This window comes from Wyeomyia smithii, chromosome 2 (genome assembly GCF_029784165.1).
Source record: "Wyeomyia smithii strain HCP4-BCI-WySm-NY-G18 chromosome 2, ASM2978416v1, whole genome shotgun sequence".
Lineage (NCBI taxonomy): Eukaryota > Metazoa > Arthropoda > Insecta > Diptera > Culicidae > Wyeomyia > Wyeomyia smithii.
This window is the reverse complement of record NC_073695.1, coordinates 73,405,123-73,423,625: the sequence shown is the minus strand read 5'-3', so window position 1 is coordinate 73,423,625 and position 18,503 is coordinate 73,405,123. Positions and strand designations below refer to the sequence as shown.

The window sequence follows — 18,503 nt, the reverse complement described above, 5'->3', positions numbered from 1 at the left end:
GTGGTGGGTGGGATGAAGCTGTTTCGTTGCGGCTGCATGCTTCATCAGAGATTGGATGGGAGGGGTACGTCTGGTAATCAGATCCCACCTGAGTTTCCTTGACATTCTACTGGAATTTATTCTACTCGCACGATGCTCTCACCATTCTTAAATAGAAATTATACCGACAGTCACACGCCTAAGCAAAAAAAATATCTAAATAAGACTATTATATATTTTGAATCATATTTATCATAGCTGAAATAAAGCTGATAAAGCACTTATTTAGACTATAAGCCAGCTACTGTTGGCTGTAAAAGAGTTTTTCTACAAGCTTTACAAAGAATGAATAATCGCTACAGAATCGATCAGCATGTATAAAAGTTGATCAAATGGCTGAGTTATTTCTCATTAAGCCCGTGTTCGGCTATTTAGGAAGCCGAATGTAGCTGATAGCTGATTTAGTTCTCCAAAACCGACTGATTAAAAGCTGATTAAACACTTAACACATTATTCGACCTATGTTCAGCCGTCAGCTGAATAAGATTAGTTATAAAAGCGCTTATTCAGCCGAAAAACATTTCTTGGGAAGTTCTTGTAATTTTTCATCTAACAGTTGTTAGCTAACAATTCTCAAGCTTTTAGTAATTATTTCAAAAAATACCATAGCTAGAAAACATACCCTATATTAACAATGCAAGTGTTTTGGTGTAAACTGATTAAATTTTGTCGTGAATGTGAATTCTGCACAGTGCACCGTTCATTATAGCTTGGCACAGTCACCCCAGAATAGCTCGTAAAGTGTTCAATTTGGAAAACATTCTTTTCTGAATCAAGACAGGTTCAATACATAATATTTCCTAAACACATTGGAGACGACATCCTAACGTACCATCTGAGCAGTAAGTTGATACATCACTGATTCTGCCCGCCACCGCACAAAGACAGCATTCAACTAATGTTTATTACTAAAACTTGGGCCGGATCAGAGCGGCCACACTGTCGGGATTTTCTGTGCTATGAAATTGAACTTAAAACACTTGCACGGTTACAATGCTGGGGGCACCCAGCATTTATTCGGACGAGAAGAGATCTATGGCGTCACAACCGTTTTATCTGAAGGTTTATTCGAGACTGATCCATAACACATTTTATCGTTGTACTGCCCAAGTAACACATGCAACATCTTTTACGAAAAAAATAAAAGGAAAAAGTTATAAATAAGTCATAAATAAGTTACAGGGAAAACACTGGGTTTTAATTCACTTGCATTGATGTTTAAAATCGGAATGATGTTTTAAATCGAAATAACAAGTTGAAGTTGTAAATACATTACATTATTGCTGTAAAAACTGATTTATAACATGTTTATAACTAGTTTTTGCCTTTCTCCTAGAAAGGTATGGCAATCACTTGCAAAACCGAAAATATAAAAGTGCTCCAAAGTGCCGAATGGCACATATCACTCGACTCAGCTCGACGAGCTGAGCATTTTCTGTATGTGTGTGTGTATGTGTGTGTGTGTGTATGTGCATATTTTTATTCTCACTCACTTTTCTCAGAGATGGCTGGACCGATTTTCATTTTCATTAAATTTCATTGTAATCGGATTTTTAGTTTATAGGTTATGTATCAAAATGTAAAAATCATGAAACATCTTTATCTCGAAAACTACACAACCGATTTTAACAAAATTGGTTTCAAATGAACGGGCTACCTGAGATACTTTTAACTTTTAAATTTGTGGTTTAAGAGTTATGACAAGAAACGTGTTTCGAAGACTACTTAATCTCACTCATGTTTCTCAGAGATAGCTGAACCGATTTTCATAAAAGCAGTGTCAAATGGAAGGTCTAGTTGCCTCATAAGACCCTATTGATTTGTTTTGCAATCAGACTATTACTTTGCCTGTTATGTTTAAAAATGTGAAATCCAGCAATGAGAAGAAACATATTCCGAAGACTACTTGAACTCACACACTTTTCTCAGAGATGGCTGACCCGATTTCCGCAAAATTAGTGTAAATCAATAAGTCTAGCTGCCTAATAACACCCTATTGAATTTTACTGTAATCGGACTGCAACTTCGTCTGTAAAGTACCGAAATGTGAAAATTACGAAACTTCATTTTCTCAGAAACGGTTGTGTAAACCGATTTGATCAATATTATTATCAGATGAGCGGGCTAGTTGAGGGTTAACTGATGAATTATGATTAAGCACGTGGTTTCAAAGTTTGGCTGCCCTTTACGTTCCCATTTCATTTGATTATAATCGAACCTAAGCAACCGTTATGTATTGAATTGTTAATAAAACAACGAAAGTCTATTATCTCAAAGATTACATGACTTATTTGAACATAACTAGTGTCATACGAACGAGTCATCTCTCGAACTTACAAATAACAAATTTAATAACAATTTGATATGTGGCTCAAAAGTTATGAAAAGAAATGAAATTCAAAGACTATTTAAAACTATACCTGCTTTGATTGATATATGTGGCCTCAACATAACTTAAATATAGGATATGATCAAAGTCAAATAACAAATCGTTTGAAATGGTTGGTTTTATCGAAATGACAACATCCTCGACTTTTGGCTCCTGTACATCCCCTTAATTCTGAATGTATTCATATGGTATTCGGTCATTTTCAGCAAATTTTCTGGCATCAATCTGACACCGGAAATACTCATATTGAGAATCCTTTAGTTATTTTGGTTGTTTTCCACAAACTAAAAGAGAACGTCTTTAAATTCAAAATGGTGTCCAGGGTCAATGTTTGGTTTCTATGCATCATCTCGATTACGGAAATATCCATGTTGAGTATTATTTGGTCATTTTCGACTGTTTCTAAGAAGATGCCATTCAGCGATTCGAAATGGTGCCTGAGGTCAATTGTTAGCTCATTGCATCATTCTGGTAGCAGAGATACTCATATTGGATGGTATTTGGTTATTTAAGACTGTATTTCATAAACCGGAAGTCGCCATCTTGGATTTAAAATGGTATTTAAAATAATTTCTGGCCTCTGAGCGTCATTCTGGTTAAAGAAACACCCATATTGGGAGTAATTCGATCATTTTCGTCTGTTTCCCAGGAACCGGAAGTCGCCAACCTAGAATACAAAATGAGGTCTGTGGTCGATTTCAGCTGCTGTGTATCATTCTAGATCCGGAGATACTCACAGAAACCACAATTGCCATTCTACAATTCATAATGGTGTCTGAAGTCAATTTGTGGCTCCAGTGCATCATTACGATTCCGAAAATACCCATATTGGGTGGTATTTGGTGGTTTGCCGCTGTTTTTCCGAAATCGGATGTCGCCATCTTAGAATTCAAAATGGTATCTGTGGTCCATTTTAGCACCTGTGTATCATTCTTTATCCGGATATTATTATATTGGGTGGAAACCGTCCATTTTTGGCTGTTTGCCAGAAACCGGAAGTTACCATCTTACAATCCAAAATGTTGCCAGAGTTCGATTATGGAACATATTTGTAACCACTAAAAACATTCACCTGCCAAATATGGTTTCATTTTGTTGACTAGTTCGCGAGATATGCAGAAATTTGTGCAGAAACATGTGCTTCCATAAGAGGGAGGGGCGTCGAACCATTATGGACATATTTGTTACCCTTTAAAACACCCACATGCCAAATTCGGTTATATTTGCTTGGTTTGTTCTTGAGTTGTGCAGAAATTTGTGTTTCATTTGTATTGGACCCTTCCTTTCCAGAAGAGGGAGGGGCCTTAAACTATCATAGGAACCTCTATCGGGACCAAAAACCCCTACATACAAATTTTCACGTCGATCGGTTCGGTAGTTTTCGAGCCTATATGGATCAAACAGACAGGCCGAACTACATTTTTATATGTATAGATTACAACATCAATATTTTAGAACCTAAAGAGTGAATATTTATTTATTGGATTGAAGGGTTCATGTAAATCTATTTTTACAAATAAAATGAATGAGAAAGGCTGGGTCTGACCGCTAGGTGGATTAATTTAGGTTTTTTTTTTTGACAATGCAAGAGAGACAACAGTGGTGAATATGTGTTTGACAGCAAAACGTATAGTGGAGACAAAATTGAAAAATGGCCGTAAAAGTTGTTGTTCAGTTTTAAATCAGTTGTAAATGTGATTTTATGGTGTGAACTATTTCTTCTTCATCAAATACAATGCAGATCAAAAATACTGTTATAATATTCAAAATTATATAAAATATTCAAACACCCAGGGAATTTATGTTTGATTAAACATAAATAATAAATTTGACAGTAAATTCTAATCAATAAATTTATCATTCAATTTACTTAAAACATGAAAATCGTTTGATCTGATCAGCCATGATTTGTTTTAATTCTCTTTTTTGTCTTGCTCAACGATCTTCGGTTTTATTATTATTATTTTGATCATCGTTAATAACCTCAGATCAATGTTTGAATATTTCTGTTTTACTTTAATTTCAAAATGTATTACTTAATGCGTGGTTTAGCTAGGAGAATTTTTATATTATTTTCTCTACTACGATAATCAAGATGGTGACGTCGATTTTTTTATAGATTGTAGTAGCTATATATAGCCTTGCTTAATTGGTTTCACGATTCCATCTCCAAAATGTGGCAGAAATTACTCCTCGTTTGGTTTGCTAAAAGAGTAAGAAAATTCAAATAATTAGTACATAGTGCATGACATCTTAGTTCACCTTGATTTTTCAATGTACATTTTTTTTTGATTATTTTGCGATATTTTCACCGAAATAAACTTTATAGATAGTGGTTATATAACGGACAAAATCTTTAGGCAATTGGTGTACCCATTCAACGAATGCTAATAATCAACATGGCTGCCTCGTTAGCGCAAGCGGCGTGCCAAAATAATATTCAACACCATTTTTCTGTTCTAATAGCACGTTTCATAATATAATCCTATCGAAAATATATACCTGAGGCTCATTCCTCTAGAGTTCATCTGTTACTTTTTTCTTTATTTCAAATTAAAAAAAAAATATGATATTGACTACTATCATATTGTGGTATTTTCGAAGTGCGTAAATTTCAACGAAGTACAAGGCCAATATTCACGACAAATCTGAAATCGCACGTTAATTTATTGTATTTAATCACAATACCAATACCCTATTCTATTAATAAATTGTCTTGATAATTTCTCAAATGAAGAGCCATGATTATTTTCGTGGGTCATCTGTTTTGTATGTATTAGAAACAATCATCAGCGAGTGAAATTTCAACTCATTTGTGCAATTTGTTTATGACCTATTAATAACAGGCCACCATTTGTTGGTACTGGAAATGTAAGAGTGGTGGTTATAGTCGTTATAATGTTGTTTTATAGAAGTCGTGTTAACAATTCATTTGAAGTTAAATACATGTTTTATTTTGGCTCCGCCCCTTGCGCTTTTTAAGTTGTTAACAAGTTGTATATAAGTTTATACGATATTATTCTAGTGACGAGATTTGTTATACATCAATTACCTAAACTTATTAAAGACTAACCGTGTTACTCGGGTGAGGCTGAGATGCGATACTATGGATGCTACTGGGTGTCGATAAGAATCGATTCAATCGGTATTATATGATCGTATGTGCGATCGTGTGCGTGTGGGATCAGTGCCTGGTAGCACCAATCAATAGCGTTATCGAACTCTGTCTCTGTTTCGCAACAACTAAAGCAGGTGCCGCTGCATCAGCAGGTGCTGCTACTATCGATGCTGATACCCGCTGCAACTGCTGCTGCTATCCGTTGCCACAGCTGCGGCCGCCATCTGCTGCCATTGTTATCCGCTGCACTACTCTAATTTAGGACTGTTGTAGTCGCTGTGTAGAGCTAATATGAGCAGTTTCGTCTGAAACAGACTGTTTTATAGACCAAGTAGAAAATTCCGAATGACGAGGTCTATATTTCTGTCGGTCGTGCCTGGGAAAGCAATCATATAACGACCAATCATTGAATTTTGCGTTTTGACAAGGTTTGACAATTTCCAACAGTACAATAGTTCGAATAATAAAATTACAATTTTTTGCTTTAGGGAGGATTCATAGAAGATTTTCTAATCAATTGCTGAGTTTTTCCATAAGCCTACGTAGAAGCGACGATCCTGACGATCAAATTCCTCTGCGGCTTTCCGAAGCACTTATGCATACGCTAGGGGCACCAAAGTTTACAGGAATGGTTGAAAAGCTATAATCTTTTTAGGACAACTTTTTGAGCTTTTCGATCACTGTTGAATTATGAAACTTGCCGGTGTCACTATTGTAATACATTATTGGCACTTTTTGGCGCCACACAATTATTCAATTGAAGCAGTTATTCTTTTTCTGCAATTAACCAAATGTTGTGAACGTTGAATGATAAAAAAACCTAAATTAATCCACCTAGCGGTCAGACCCAGCCTTTCTCATTCAAACTTTTATTTGTAAAAATAGATTTACATGAACGCTTCAATCCAATAATGTTGTAATCTATACAAATAAAAATGTAGTCCGGTCTGTCAGTCTGTTTGATCCATATAGGCTCGAAAACTACCGAACCGATCGACGTGAAAATTTGTATCTAGGGGTTTTTGGTCCCGATAAAGGTTCCTATGATAGTTTGAGATCCCTTCCTCTTCTGGAAAGGAGGGGTCCAATACAAATGAAACATACATTTCTGCACAACCCAAGAACAAACCAAGCAAATGAAACCGAATTTGGCATGTGGATGTTTTAAAGGGTAATAAATATGTCCAAAATGGTTCGACGCCCCTCCCTCTTATGGAAGCACATGTGTCTGCACAAATTTCTGCACATCTCGCAAACTAATCAACTAAAAGGAACCATATTTGGCAGGTAAATGTTTTTAGTGGTAACAAATATGTTCCATAATCGACCTCAGGCGAAATTTTGGATTGTAAGATGGTAACTTCCGGTTTATGGGAAACAGCCAAAAATGGACGATTTCCACCCAATATAATATTATCCGGATAAAGAAAGATACACAGGAGCTAAATTCGACCACAGATACCATTTTGAATTCTAAGATGGCGACTTTCGGTTTCGGAAAAACAGCGGCAAACGACCAAACACCACCCAAAAAGGGGGGTATTTTCGGAATCGTAAGGGTGCACTGGAGCCACAAATCGACTTCAGACACCATTATGAATTGTAGGATGGCAACTTGTGGTTTCTGGAAAACAGCCAGAAGTGGTCGAATTCCGTCTAACATGAGTATCTCCGGATCTAGAATGATACACAGCAGCTGAAATCGTTCAAAGACCCCATTTTGGATTCTAGGTTGGCGACTTCCAGTTCCTGGGAAACAGCGGAAAATGATCGAATTACACCCAATGTGGGTGTTTCTTCAACCAGAATGACGCTCACAGGCCAGAAATTATCTTAGGTATCATTTCGAAATCCAAGATGGCGACTTCCGGTTTGTGAAAAACAGCCTAAAATAACCAAATACCATCCAATATGAGTATCTCTGGAACCAGAATGATGCAATGAGCTAACAATTGACCTCAGGCACCATTTTGAAATGCTAAATGGCAACTTCTAGGAAACAGCCGAAAATGACCAAATAATACTCAACATGGATATTTCCGTAATCGAGATGATGCGTAGAAACTAAACATTGACCCTTGACACCATTTTGAATGTAAAGACGACCACTGTTAGTCTCTGGAAAACAACCAAAATAACTGAACACCTCCCAATATGAGTATTTCCGGTGTCAGATTGATGCCAGAAAATTTTCTGAAAATGACCGAATACCACCCAATATGAATATATTCAGAATAAGGGTGATGTACAGAAATCAAAAGTCGAGGATGTTGTCATTTCGATTAAACCAATCATTTCAAACGATTTGTCTTTTGACTTTGATCATATCCTATGGCCGATTCGTCGTGCATTTGCAGACTTTAAACACATCGCAAGGAATCAATGAATTTGGAACGTTCGAATAGTACAAAACCACATTTAAATAACGTGGAGACCTTTAAATAGCCTTTGTTTTTTTTTTCTTTCCATAACTTTTGAACGACATATCAAATTGTTATGAAGTTTGTTATTGGTAAATTTGAGAGATGACTCGTTCGTATGACACTAGTTATGTTCAAATTAGTCATGTAATCTTTGAAATAATAGACATTCGTTGTTTTATTAACAATTTAATACATAACGGTGGCTTAAATTCAATTATAATCAAATGAAATGGGAACGTATGGGGCAGCCAAACTTCGAAACCACGAGTTCAATCATAATTCATCAGTTAACTTTTAACTAGCCCATTCATCTGATGTCAATATTGTTCAAATCGGTTTTGTAGTTTCTGAGATAATGAAGTTTCTTGATTTTCACATTTCGATACATTACAGACGAAGTTACAGTCCGATTACAGCAAAATTCAATAGGGTGTTATGAGGCAGCTAGACCTTTCATTTGACACTAATTTGGTGGAAATCGGTTCAACCATCTAAGAGAAAAGTGAGTGAGTTTATGTAGTCTTCTGAATATGTTTCTTTTCATAGCTGGATTTCACATTTTTAAACATAACAGAGAAAGTAATAATCTGTTTGCAAAAAAAAACAATAGGGTCTTGTGGGGCGTCAAGACCTTCCATATGACACTGATTTTATGGAAATCGGTCCAGCCAGAAACATGAATGAGATTAAATAGTCTCCAGAACACGTTTCTTTCCATAACTTCTGAAACACAAGTTCAATCTTCATAAAATTCGAAAGTTAAGGGTTTTGAAGATAGCCTGATCATTTGAAACTAGTTTTATTGAAATAGATTATGTGGTTTCTGAGATATTGATTTTTCGTGATTTTTACATTTTGATACATAACCTTCAAACTATAAATTCGATTACAATAAAATTCAATAGGGTCTTATGGAGCAACTAGACCTTTCATTTGCAATTAATTTCATTGAAATCGGTTCAGCCATCTCTGAGAAAATCGAGTGAGATTGGGAGAGCGTTACACACACACAAACAGAAAATGCTCAGCTCGTCGAACTGAATCGATTGATATACGACATTCGGCTCTTTTGAGCACTTTTATACCTTAGTTTTTGCAGTGATTGCTATACCTTTCTAAGAGAAATGCAAAAAGGAATGACTTTTAATATCGAACAATTTCATCACGAGCGATACCGGGAACGTTCAAAGAGCATGAATTTTTTTCCGTGTTGGGTATTCTATCACTGCGACCAATTTTTTGATCTTTTGTGACAAAATAAATAGTACGATACCACATTTAAATTATTTTGAGCCCATATATATCGATCAAAGCAGGTATAGTTTTATATAGTCTTTGAATTTTTTTTTGTTATGAAGTTTGTTATTTGGTCGGCGTGCGACCAGACCGAGCCGAGCGCCATTTTCTAAAAAATTGAGTTATTAGCACTAGTGGATGTGCAAACTGATGATCTATGTTCCATTAAAGAATAAAATCATTTGAACAGTTCATAGGCGTGTTATAGTAAAAAAATCTCTGTTGCACTTTGTAAAAAGAACGAAATTGCGTTCGACCCGAGTGAACCATAAACACAGACATGGCATCTAAATAAAGTGATTGTTTGAGATTTAAAAGCTAACTTTGCGATTTATTTTAATCAGTAACTGATTTCTCCGCTTCGGGCAGCTCGTTAATACGACTGTAATCAGAATTAGATAAATAAACAGCCAGGTGGTTTTCGTAGAGCCGAATTTCGTTTCTATGAGCACATCACTTTTTTTCTAGATCTTGTTGACCCAGACCGAACCAAATGCATTTTATTTCCATTTGATATTTTTCAAATAATATTAATTCCTTTCTTGTAACAAACGTCAGGACTGGATCAATATAAGTTAAATCAATAACAATAGACAATACCCGCTTCAAAATACCAGAGCATTTCATATTGATGCTATCCTAACACTTAGCACTTGGTGCGTTTTGGCACCAGGAAATAGAGCAACAGAAATAAAGCTTTTTTTGTCTATCAGCTGTATAATTTCTGATACAGATTGGACTGAGAGATAAAGCAGCGTTGATATCTATGTATTACGTTTGACTAGTGAGAAAAATTAGCTTGTTTAATAGACAAGTTGATATATTGTAGTAAATACGTTTAACCAGACCGAACTGAAGACCAACTTTTAAAATTTTTGTTCGACCAGAGTGAACTGAGTGCATGGGTGTCAAAAATAAAAACCAAATATTTTATCAATTATTGCTATTTTTCGTGTATTTATGATAAAATGTCATTCATAAAGCCCTGTGCATTACATGTTTGCATTGAATTAACGATAAGTTAAAACACGATTAATTTATGGGTGGTCAAACTTCAAATGCTAATTACTCAAAACAATGTGTTTGGCGCTTGGCTCGGTCTGGTCGCACGCCGACCTTTTGTAAGTTTGAGGGGTAACTCGTACGTATGACACTAGTTATGTGCAAATAAGTCGTGTAATCTTTGAAATATTAGACTTTCGTTGTTATTACAATTAAATACATAACGGTTGCTTAAGTTCTATTATGATCGAATGAAATGGGAACGTATAGAGCAGCCGAATTATGAAACCACGTGTTCAATCATAACTCATCAGTTAACCCTTAACTAGCCCGTTCATCTGATATCAATATTGTTCAAATCGGTTGTGTATTTTCTGAGATAATGATGTTTCGTGATTTTCACATTTCGATACATTACAGACGAAGTTACAGTCCGATTACAGTTAAATTCAGTAGGGTGTTATGAGGCAGCTGGAACTCTCATTTGACACTAATTTAGGGAAAATCGGTTCAGCCATCTCTGAGAAAAGTGAGTGAGTTTAAGTAGTCTTCGGAATATGTTTCTTTTTATAGCTGGATTTCACATTTTTAAACATAACAGGCAAAGTAAAAGTCCGATTGCAAAAAAAATCAATAGGGTCTTATGGGGCGTCAAGACCTTCCATTTGACACCGATTTTATGAAAATCTGTCCAGCCATCTCTGAGAAACATGAGTGAGATTAAATAGTCTCGAGAACACGTTTCTTTCCATAACTTTTGAACCACATGTCCAATCTTTATGAAATTCGAATGTTAAGGGTTTTTTAGGTTTGGGTTAGCCCGTTCATTTGAAATCAATTTTGTTCAAATCGGTTGCGTAGTTTTTGAGATATTGTTGATTCGTGATTTTTACATTTTGATACATAACCTCTAAAATAGAAATCCGATTACAATAAAATTCAATAGGGTCTTATCAAAAAGTTATTTTCGAAACAATTCCGTTCTTCGAAGCAGAATGTAGCTCAACCCACACAGTTTTACAACTTCAAATAGATGATTTCGGGGCGCTAAGAAGTGCCATTGGTTTTGTTAGAATAGTGGTACCCGACAAGTCTTTATTTTGGTCATTGCGAATTTGCATTTGCAGATGACGCGGAATCATTAACATATTTTCTGGTTATTTCTGGCAGCATTTCTTTTACCTTGATTATCAAACGATTTTTCCGAGTTTTGTGTTGCTTAAAACTGATATTTTAGTCTGTGTTTCATATTACTAAAAGGCCCAATCACAGATTTTTTTTTACTTTGGGTAACCCTAACTAGCTTGACTATTGAAATGCGATCGTATTTAGTGAGACATTCACATAAGACATTCTGTCGTGATTCTTTGATGACCTTCCGGTCGTGTCTCATAAACAACCTCTTGAACTATTATTTGTCATTGTATCGTGGGCTCATGGCTGGCATTTCTCATTATATTTTGTATGATTCCAGAGCGAATATCTGCAATTGAAAACCACAAAAAAATATTAAACGAATGTGTAAAGAATAGGCGCACAGAAAAAAATTAATGTGGGTGGTAGTAACATATCTTTATTTTGTCACTTTGACAGTCCTTCATTATTAATCATATTTATATTATTAAAATAAGACTACATTTTTTACTGTTGCGAAAAGTTAATAAACATGATTAGTTATCACGCTTATTTCCTTCAGCAATAATAAGCGTGTTCCTCAGTGCTATTAGTTCGGCATTTTATGTAGATTTTTACTGAACCCCCTCTATTCAAATGTAGCGTGTACCAATAATATTTTAATTAATAAAAGGTCATTACCATCGGTTACATAATCGTTGTTTGAAACCAGTTTTTTCTTTCCTTTGGTGCAAGATTCGTTTCCATTCGCAAATTTAGGTCCACAGCGTCGACAATATCAAGTTGCAGCATCTGAAAACTGGTTTCGGAAGTGCATTTACCTCATTCCAATTTCAATTCGGCTTTTCTCAGAACCAGAGCGCTTTTTTCGACATTTTTCGTTTGACCCTCATTCGGTTCGGATGCAGGTGAGCAGTTGCAGCTAAATGGTGCTTCCGTGTCGATCCTGTTTGGTGCTGGTGGTATTACCTTTGGTGATACTGCAGATTGGACCGTCGGTTCAGAAACGCAAACCCGATAGGGATAACTATGTGCTAGAAATTTCCGAAGCCGGTCAGGTGAAACAGTTTCCGATAATTCAACCAGCGCTAGATGTGATATCTGATCTGTGGTCCTCGCTGTCAGAACCAAGCCCATCCAGGAAGCGCACAACGGTCAAACCGTTTCCAGGGACTACCCAGAGAGTGAAGTCTACCAAAGCTGTTAAAACAAATCCAACGGTGACGAAAGGTGCTGTGAAAACAACGCTGAAGAAAATAGACAAACCTACACCATCTTTAGCGACACCTCCGCCAAAGCAGCTAATTTTACCAACAACTAAGAGTACAGAGGGTACCACGATGACCAGCTTCAGTACGGGGAATCCACCCGCTTTCGCGCCGGACACGGTACTGCGTCCGATCGTTTCAGCGGAGCATACTCAGACGAAGGAACCGATCGAAAAAACAGCTCAAAAAGTTATTCCAAGTGAATATTTTTCTCAACTACGTCTGCTACTAGAAAAACTCAAACAATACAACAAAGAAATCGCAACTCCTATAATCCCTCTGAAGTGATTCCAGTCATTTTTAAAAAGAAATAAAAAGTATGTATTCAATAAAAAAGTGTGTAGCGTGCACTTCGACTTTGTTCCCAATCAAGCTTCAATTTGTTGTTGGTTCATATGGAATTGGACCGCCTTCTGGATGGGTCCTTCGTAGGTCACAACACTAGGTATGTCCGGATTACTCAGCTGCTCCGTATCACCCGTAGGAATGGTATCATCCAAGGAACGACTAGCGCGTAGAGTATTTTTCTGATAGCGACCGTGGCTTCCTCCTAGTGGTACTGGAGCTGGTCCCAAGGTTGGAAATGATGGTCTAAAAGTTGGTCGCGTTGGTCTCAGTGTTGGTGGACGGGGTGGCTTCGGGTTGTTCGGCTGATAGAACAAATTGTAGTTTACTTCACTGTTGGCGTTTCTTATCTCCTCATCAATCTTGTCGTCTATCTTTTCGATCAGTTCGTTCATTGAGATCAATCGAGACGCAATCTCACGAACGCATGCTTCCAGTTTCTCACGAGCCTCGCGTATTTTTTTCTGCTGTTCTCTAAAATAGGGTTCCTCCTCCAATCCGTCGATATCGTTGTCGTCCCCCTCGAAATCGTCATCACCATCTTCGCCGTCTTCGTGCGGTGGCATCTTACCCATAATTTGCTGTCGAATCTTGAGCAGTGCCCGACGGATGTCCTTCTGGGAGTCTAGCATACTTCTGACAACGCGTCGTTTGTCTTCCACGCTGAGATGAACCGAATCGTGACCGAAAGCGGCACCAATCACCATCAGCACTCCAAATAGGAGCAGCACTATTTTGGCGTCAGGTTTCATTATTGTCTGAAAATCGGCAAAACATAAATTTTTTCTCTGATACAAGTGTGCAGGAGCGATTTTGGGTATACCTCTTCAAACACGTCCACACGGATTCGAGCCTAATCAGATAGTAGCGTGCTTCGCACGCTCGTGCTTTAGTTTTATATCCTTCACGCAGTAGGAAAATCTCCCATATCCCCTTTACCTTTCACTTTGATGGCTCTTTTCTTTCTGCTCTGCTATGGATGTGTTCAACATGTAAGATGGGATGGAATGTAACAATCTGTTCACGTTGTGATTGAGGCATTTTACACCAATTGGGTTGTTTAGCTATATCAGTTCTTTATGTCATCCTCAAAAGCAGCATTTTCTAAACAAAACGTGATTTTCAAATATTTTCTATCACTCAGTTTGAAATTTACAGCCACTTCGAAAGTGTTCTTTGAAATTAGTTTCTTGGCTAAGAACTCTTACAGAAAATTCCAGTACTAACTTATGTTCTACGATGAGGGTACGGTTTGTGATGTGATGTAAGTTGATTTAGATGAATTTGATGATGTCCATACACTTTTACTAAAATCTGAGTGTTGTGAATTTGCGTGAAATCCCTCATTCGTTGAACGTTCGCATCCTGAATGAATCCCTGTGCTCGAGAATTGCATGAAAATGCATTCCGTTCGGTGAAAGGTATCACTTCTGGCTTGGTATTTTATATATATAAGCACTCGTATTTCCCTTTGCACAAGTTTATTGCTGCTTTATCTGTCGGTCTCACCATAGTGCCATCTTCTCAACAATCTTTTCTTATTTCACAGGCTGCAACATGTATTACCAATCGATTCTGCTAGGAATAGCCCTAATCATAACAGCTGTGGTCGCAGATGCACCACTGTCAACGCCCCCACCACCGGTAGTGGCATCACAGCAAGATATTAGCCTGCTCGGCAAGAACCAGCAGCTTTCGATGGTAGATGATATGCTCAAGGGGCAGGAAGCGATGGACGAAGCACTGCGTAGAATGTATCGGTTTATCGATGCCCCAATTCCTTTTTCACCGGAGGACGCCAACGTTGGAAAGAATAATCCTGAGGATGGTAACGATCCGAACGTCATTGACTATTCAAAGGAGGAGGAAGCTTACGATCAAATGAAGTTAGAGAAAATTCGTGAAGCACGTCGCCAGCTAGAGAATTACTCCCAACGAATGTTATTGAGTTTCAAAAGCATGGACAGCTCGATTAGGAATATAGATGACAGGGTTGATGAGGCGATTCGTGACGGTCACAGTGACGTCAACTATAATCTTTACTACAATCCGAAGCCGAAACGCTCGCCAAGTCGTGATGCATATCAGGTGAAAAGTCCTGGCCGGCGTCATCTTCGTGGCAGTAGGGAACTAAAACTGGATCATGCTGACGAACCGCAAGCAGAAGAAAGTTCTCGGTTAGAGGGAGTCGAGAAAACATCTGAAGTGGATCCTATTTCTGATAATTAGGAAAATAAGTAGTTGGCTGAATGTTAACATCGTAAGCGTAGAATAAATTAACGTTCACACAAATAAAGCAGATTGTTATATTTGTTCTTTTGTTTCGATCTTTGAGAGCTTAAAAAATCCGTTCGCCTTTTTTATTAAACCTTATTTTGTAACAATCCGTACCTACGATCCACAATACTAATCACCAAGCTGGGAAAAAGGCCTTTGAAGGTTTAATTTTTCTTTGATTTATTTAAGATGAGAAAACCACGCATATATAGTTTTTTCTAGAACTTTTGCCTTCTTTATAGTTGGTTATAAAATGTTTCCAGCAATCTGTCTAAATTTAATCTAAAAAAAACAAGAAAAAAACTTCTCAGTGAAATTTACCTTAAATAAAAAGGATGCTGTTTCACTCAAACCTGCTTTAAGAGATCATCACTCATAAACCGTACATCGCAGAATCAAAGTTACTTAATTAGTTAGTTGTGAAATATTCCCAATGTATTGTAAATATAACGCCAAAAAAAATAACGTGCCAAACAATCTAGCCTGAACGAAAAAGAAACCAAGTTGCTCATGATTTGTGCATAAACAAAAATTTAATCTGGAAGAAGAATCTGGATTTTTAATATATGTAATCATTTTTTTGTTTCACAACGCGGTACTAAAATAGACTATTACCAGTTTTAAAGTAGTTGTTTGAAATTTTTACTTACCTGAACGTATAACCTTGGTAGAAAGATTCTAGACAAAAATCAAATACTTATCCATGTTCTACGACGCACAGTTTGAAAATCACCATTTTAACTAACTGACGATGTCCGAGCAAATGCGTGAAATTGCTTTAGGTTTATCCGGAAAATTGGCGAAAAACTTTTTATGAGTTGAATAGCGTTAGCATGAGGAGTTTCAACATTCAATATATCCGAAATGGAACGATTTTCGTCAAACGACCAGCGACTAATATTGTATTTGGTTTCTTGATTTCCTCGTGGTTAAAATATTGATTTAAGTCGTTCAATCACATCGGTTGCAATATCATTTCAACGGAAAAATAAATATCAGGAGTACAAATGCTTTGTTTGTCATCAAAATACAATTTAATTTATAGGTCGAAAGAGCGGAAAATAAAGACAGAAACTGTTTTCAATTATTACGTAGAGAATCAGGTGTTGTATCAGGATAGGACTAGTCCGAAAATGAACTAATCGGACCATTTTTTCTGAGCGAAACGCTCCACTGTTTGATGAAAACTAAGATATGATCTATTTTCAAGCAGAATTTGCTTTTACCATAGCTATTATGCCTTTTTTTCAGGCAAAGGTAGGGACAAGGGGCACCTAATCCCTTCATTGTATCTTTCAATAATAATTAAATAAGTCTTCTAAAGAAATGTGCCATCTGTCTATACATACAGTCATGGAGAAAAAAATAAATACACTTGCAGTGTTGGATGATTTTTCGTATTTGCGCAGTGATTTTAATTGTTGTATGATGTTATGTTACGTCATTAAGATCTGCAGACACTCTTTTTGAAAGAAGAACGGAGAAATAACTGGAGAAATTTCTTTGTCGGTGATTCCGAAAATTTTTTGAGTGAGTTAGTGTTTTGAAAGTGGCGACAAAAATAAATACACTATTGAAATATATATACAAAACAATCCAAATTAGCTTTATTTCTCTACATATCGTTAGCAAAGTGACCTTTATAGTTACAAAACTCACTTTCAAAATTTTGTGGCTTGTCTTTTGTTTTGTAAAGCCATACTCAATCTTCCGGGTATGTTTACCACCAGGTTTTCACGAGTAGAAGCTGAACTAGCATTTCACGCTGCCTGTCCGACGTTCCATAAGTCTGTTTTATTCTTTGGATGATGCTTTGCACCCTAGACTTTTCCAATCTTCCATAGAATTTCTAAAGGATTTAAATTAGGAGTCTGCGCTGGTCAAACTAATAATTTTATATTTTCGTTTGAAAATCATCTATATTTATATTTGTCGCCACTTTAAAAACACAAACTCACGCAAAAATTTTTCGAAATCACCGACAAAGAAATTTCTCCATTCATTTCTCCGTGCCTCTTTCAAAAAGAGTGTCTGCGGATCATAATGACGTAACATAACATCATACAACAATTAAAATCAGTGCGCAAATACGAAAAATTATCCAACACTGCAAGTGTATTTATTATTTTCTCCATGACTGTATATAGACTTGGAAATGACTGAGCCGATCGGCGTGAAAATTTGTATGTAGGGGCCGGGGAAGGTTCTTATGGTAGTTTGAAACCCTTCCCTTCTCTGGAAGAGAGGGCTACGATACAAATGAAACACATTTTATCTATCCAACAACATATTGGTTATTGTTATCCATCATGTGGTTATGCTGTTATTAACGTTTGAAATCTGACGCAACATGTGCCAGTTTCATTTCCAGTTTTACAGAATGCATCCCAGTATATGTATTGCCAAATGTATTTTCCAATTTTTGCAGGTTTTATGCAATATGGGAAGCTAATATGATCCACCCGCGGTAATAATGTAAAACAGAAGTGAAACTACTTTAAAAAGGTATGTATTTCGTGTAATATTGATGTGGCGCGTTTTGCACCGGCTCGGCATTTTGTTCACAGTTCCCCTATGTCAGACATAGACACAGTAGCACTGGTTTTTTAAAAGCGATATTTTCGGATGACACAAGAAACAGTTGCATCCCCATACGACCTAGCAAAATGGTTTAAAAAAATGATTTTTAATTGTTGAATATTGGAAAAAAATGAAGAATCTTACCTGGCAGGTTTTTTGCAAAATTTCTTGTTCTAGGGTTTGCGTCCAAGTATTCCGTTACGTTATCCAGCAGCATGAGGAAACCACGTTTCTGTATATCGAACAACCATACTTCCAGTACGAGTTTTTCCTTTTATTTCAAAATTATAGCCAGCACTGCGCGGAATACTGTTTGGGTTTTCTTCGCGAGCCCTAATTTGATCAATGATAGTGCTAGCCAAATAAAATTCAGAAAAGAACAAAGAGATTTCGCCAGTAATGAATATGTATAAAGCCCCGCAATTGTCCTGTACACTTTAACAGTTGGCTGCGAAGTCTGTGTATAATAAACAGAAGGTCGTTAAATAAACATTACGATTCGGAACTCGACCTTCTGTTTATTTATACACAGACTTCGCAGCCGACTGTTTAGTGTGCAGGACAATTGCGGTGCTAGCGCTACGATGCTATTGACACTAACAGTCTCTCCCGAGCCGAGACTCGAACCTACG

At 36.8% G+C, this 18,503-nt stretch overlaps 1 protein-coding gene across 1 annotated transcript; it reads right to left on the bottom strand.

Annotated features, from left to right (window-relative positions):
- Positions 1–12,966: 12,966 nt before the first annotated feature.
- On the bottom strand, positions 12,967–13,990 carry LOC129725468 (uncharacterized). Its single transcript, XM_055681344.1, has 2 exons — positions 13,838–13,990; positions 12,967–13,772 (listed from the first exon to the last, which is right to left on the bottom strand). The coding sequence occupies exon 2, from the start codon at positions 13,764–13,766 to the stop codon at positions 13,038–13,040; it is 729 nt and encodes a 242-aa protein (XP_055537319.1). The 5' UTR covers positions 13,767–13,772; positions 13,838–13,990; the 3' UTR covers positions 12,967–13,037.
- Positions 13,991–18,503: the final 4,513 nt, after the last annotated feature.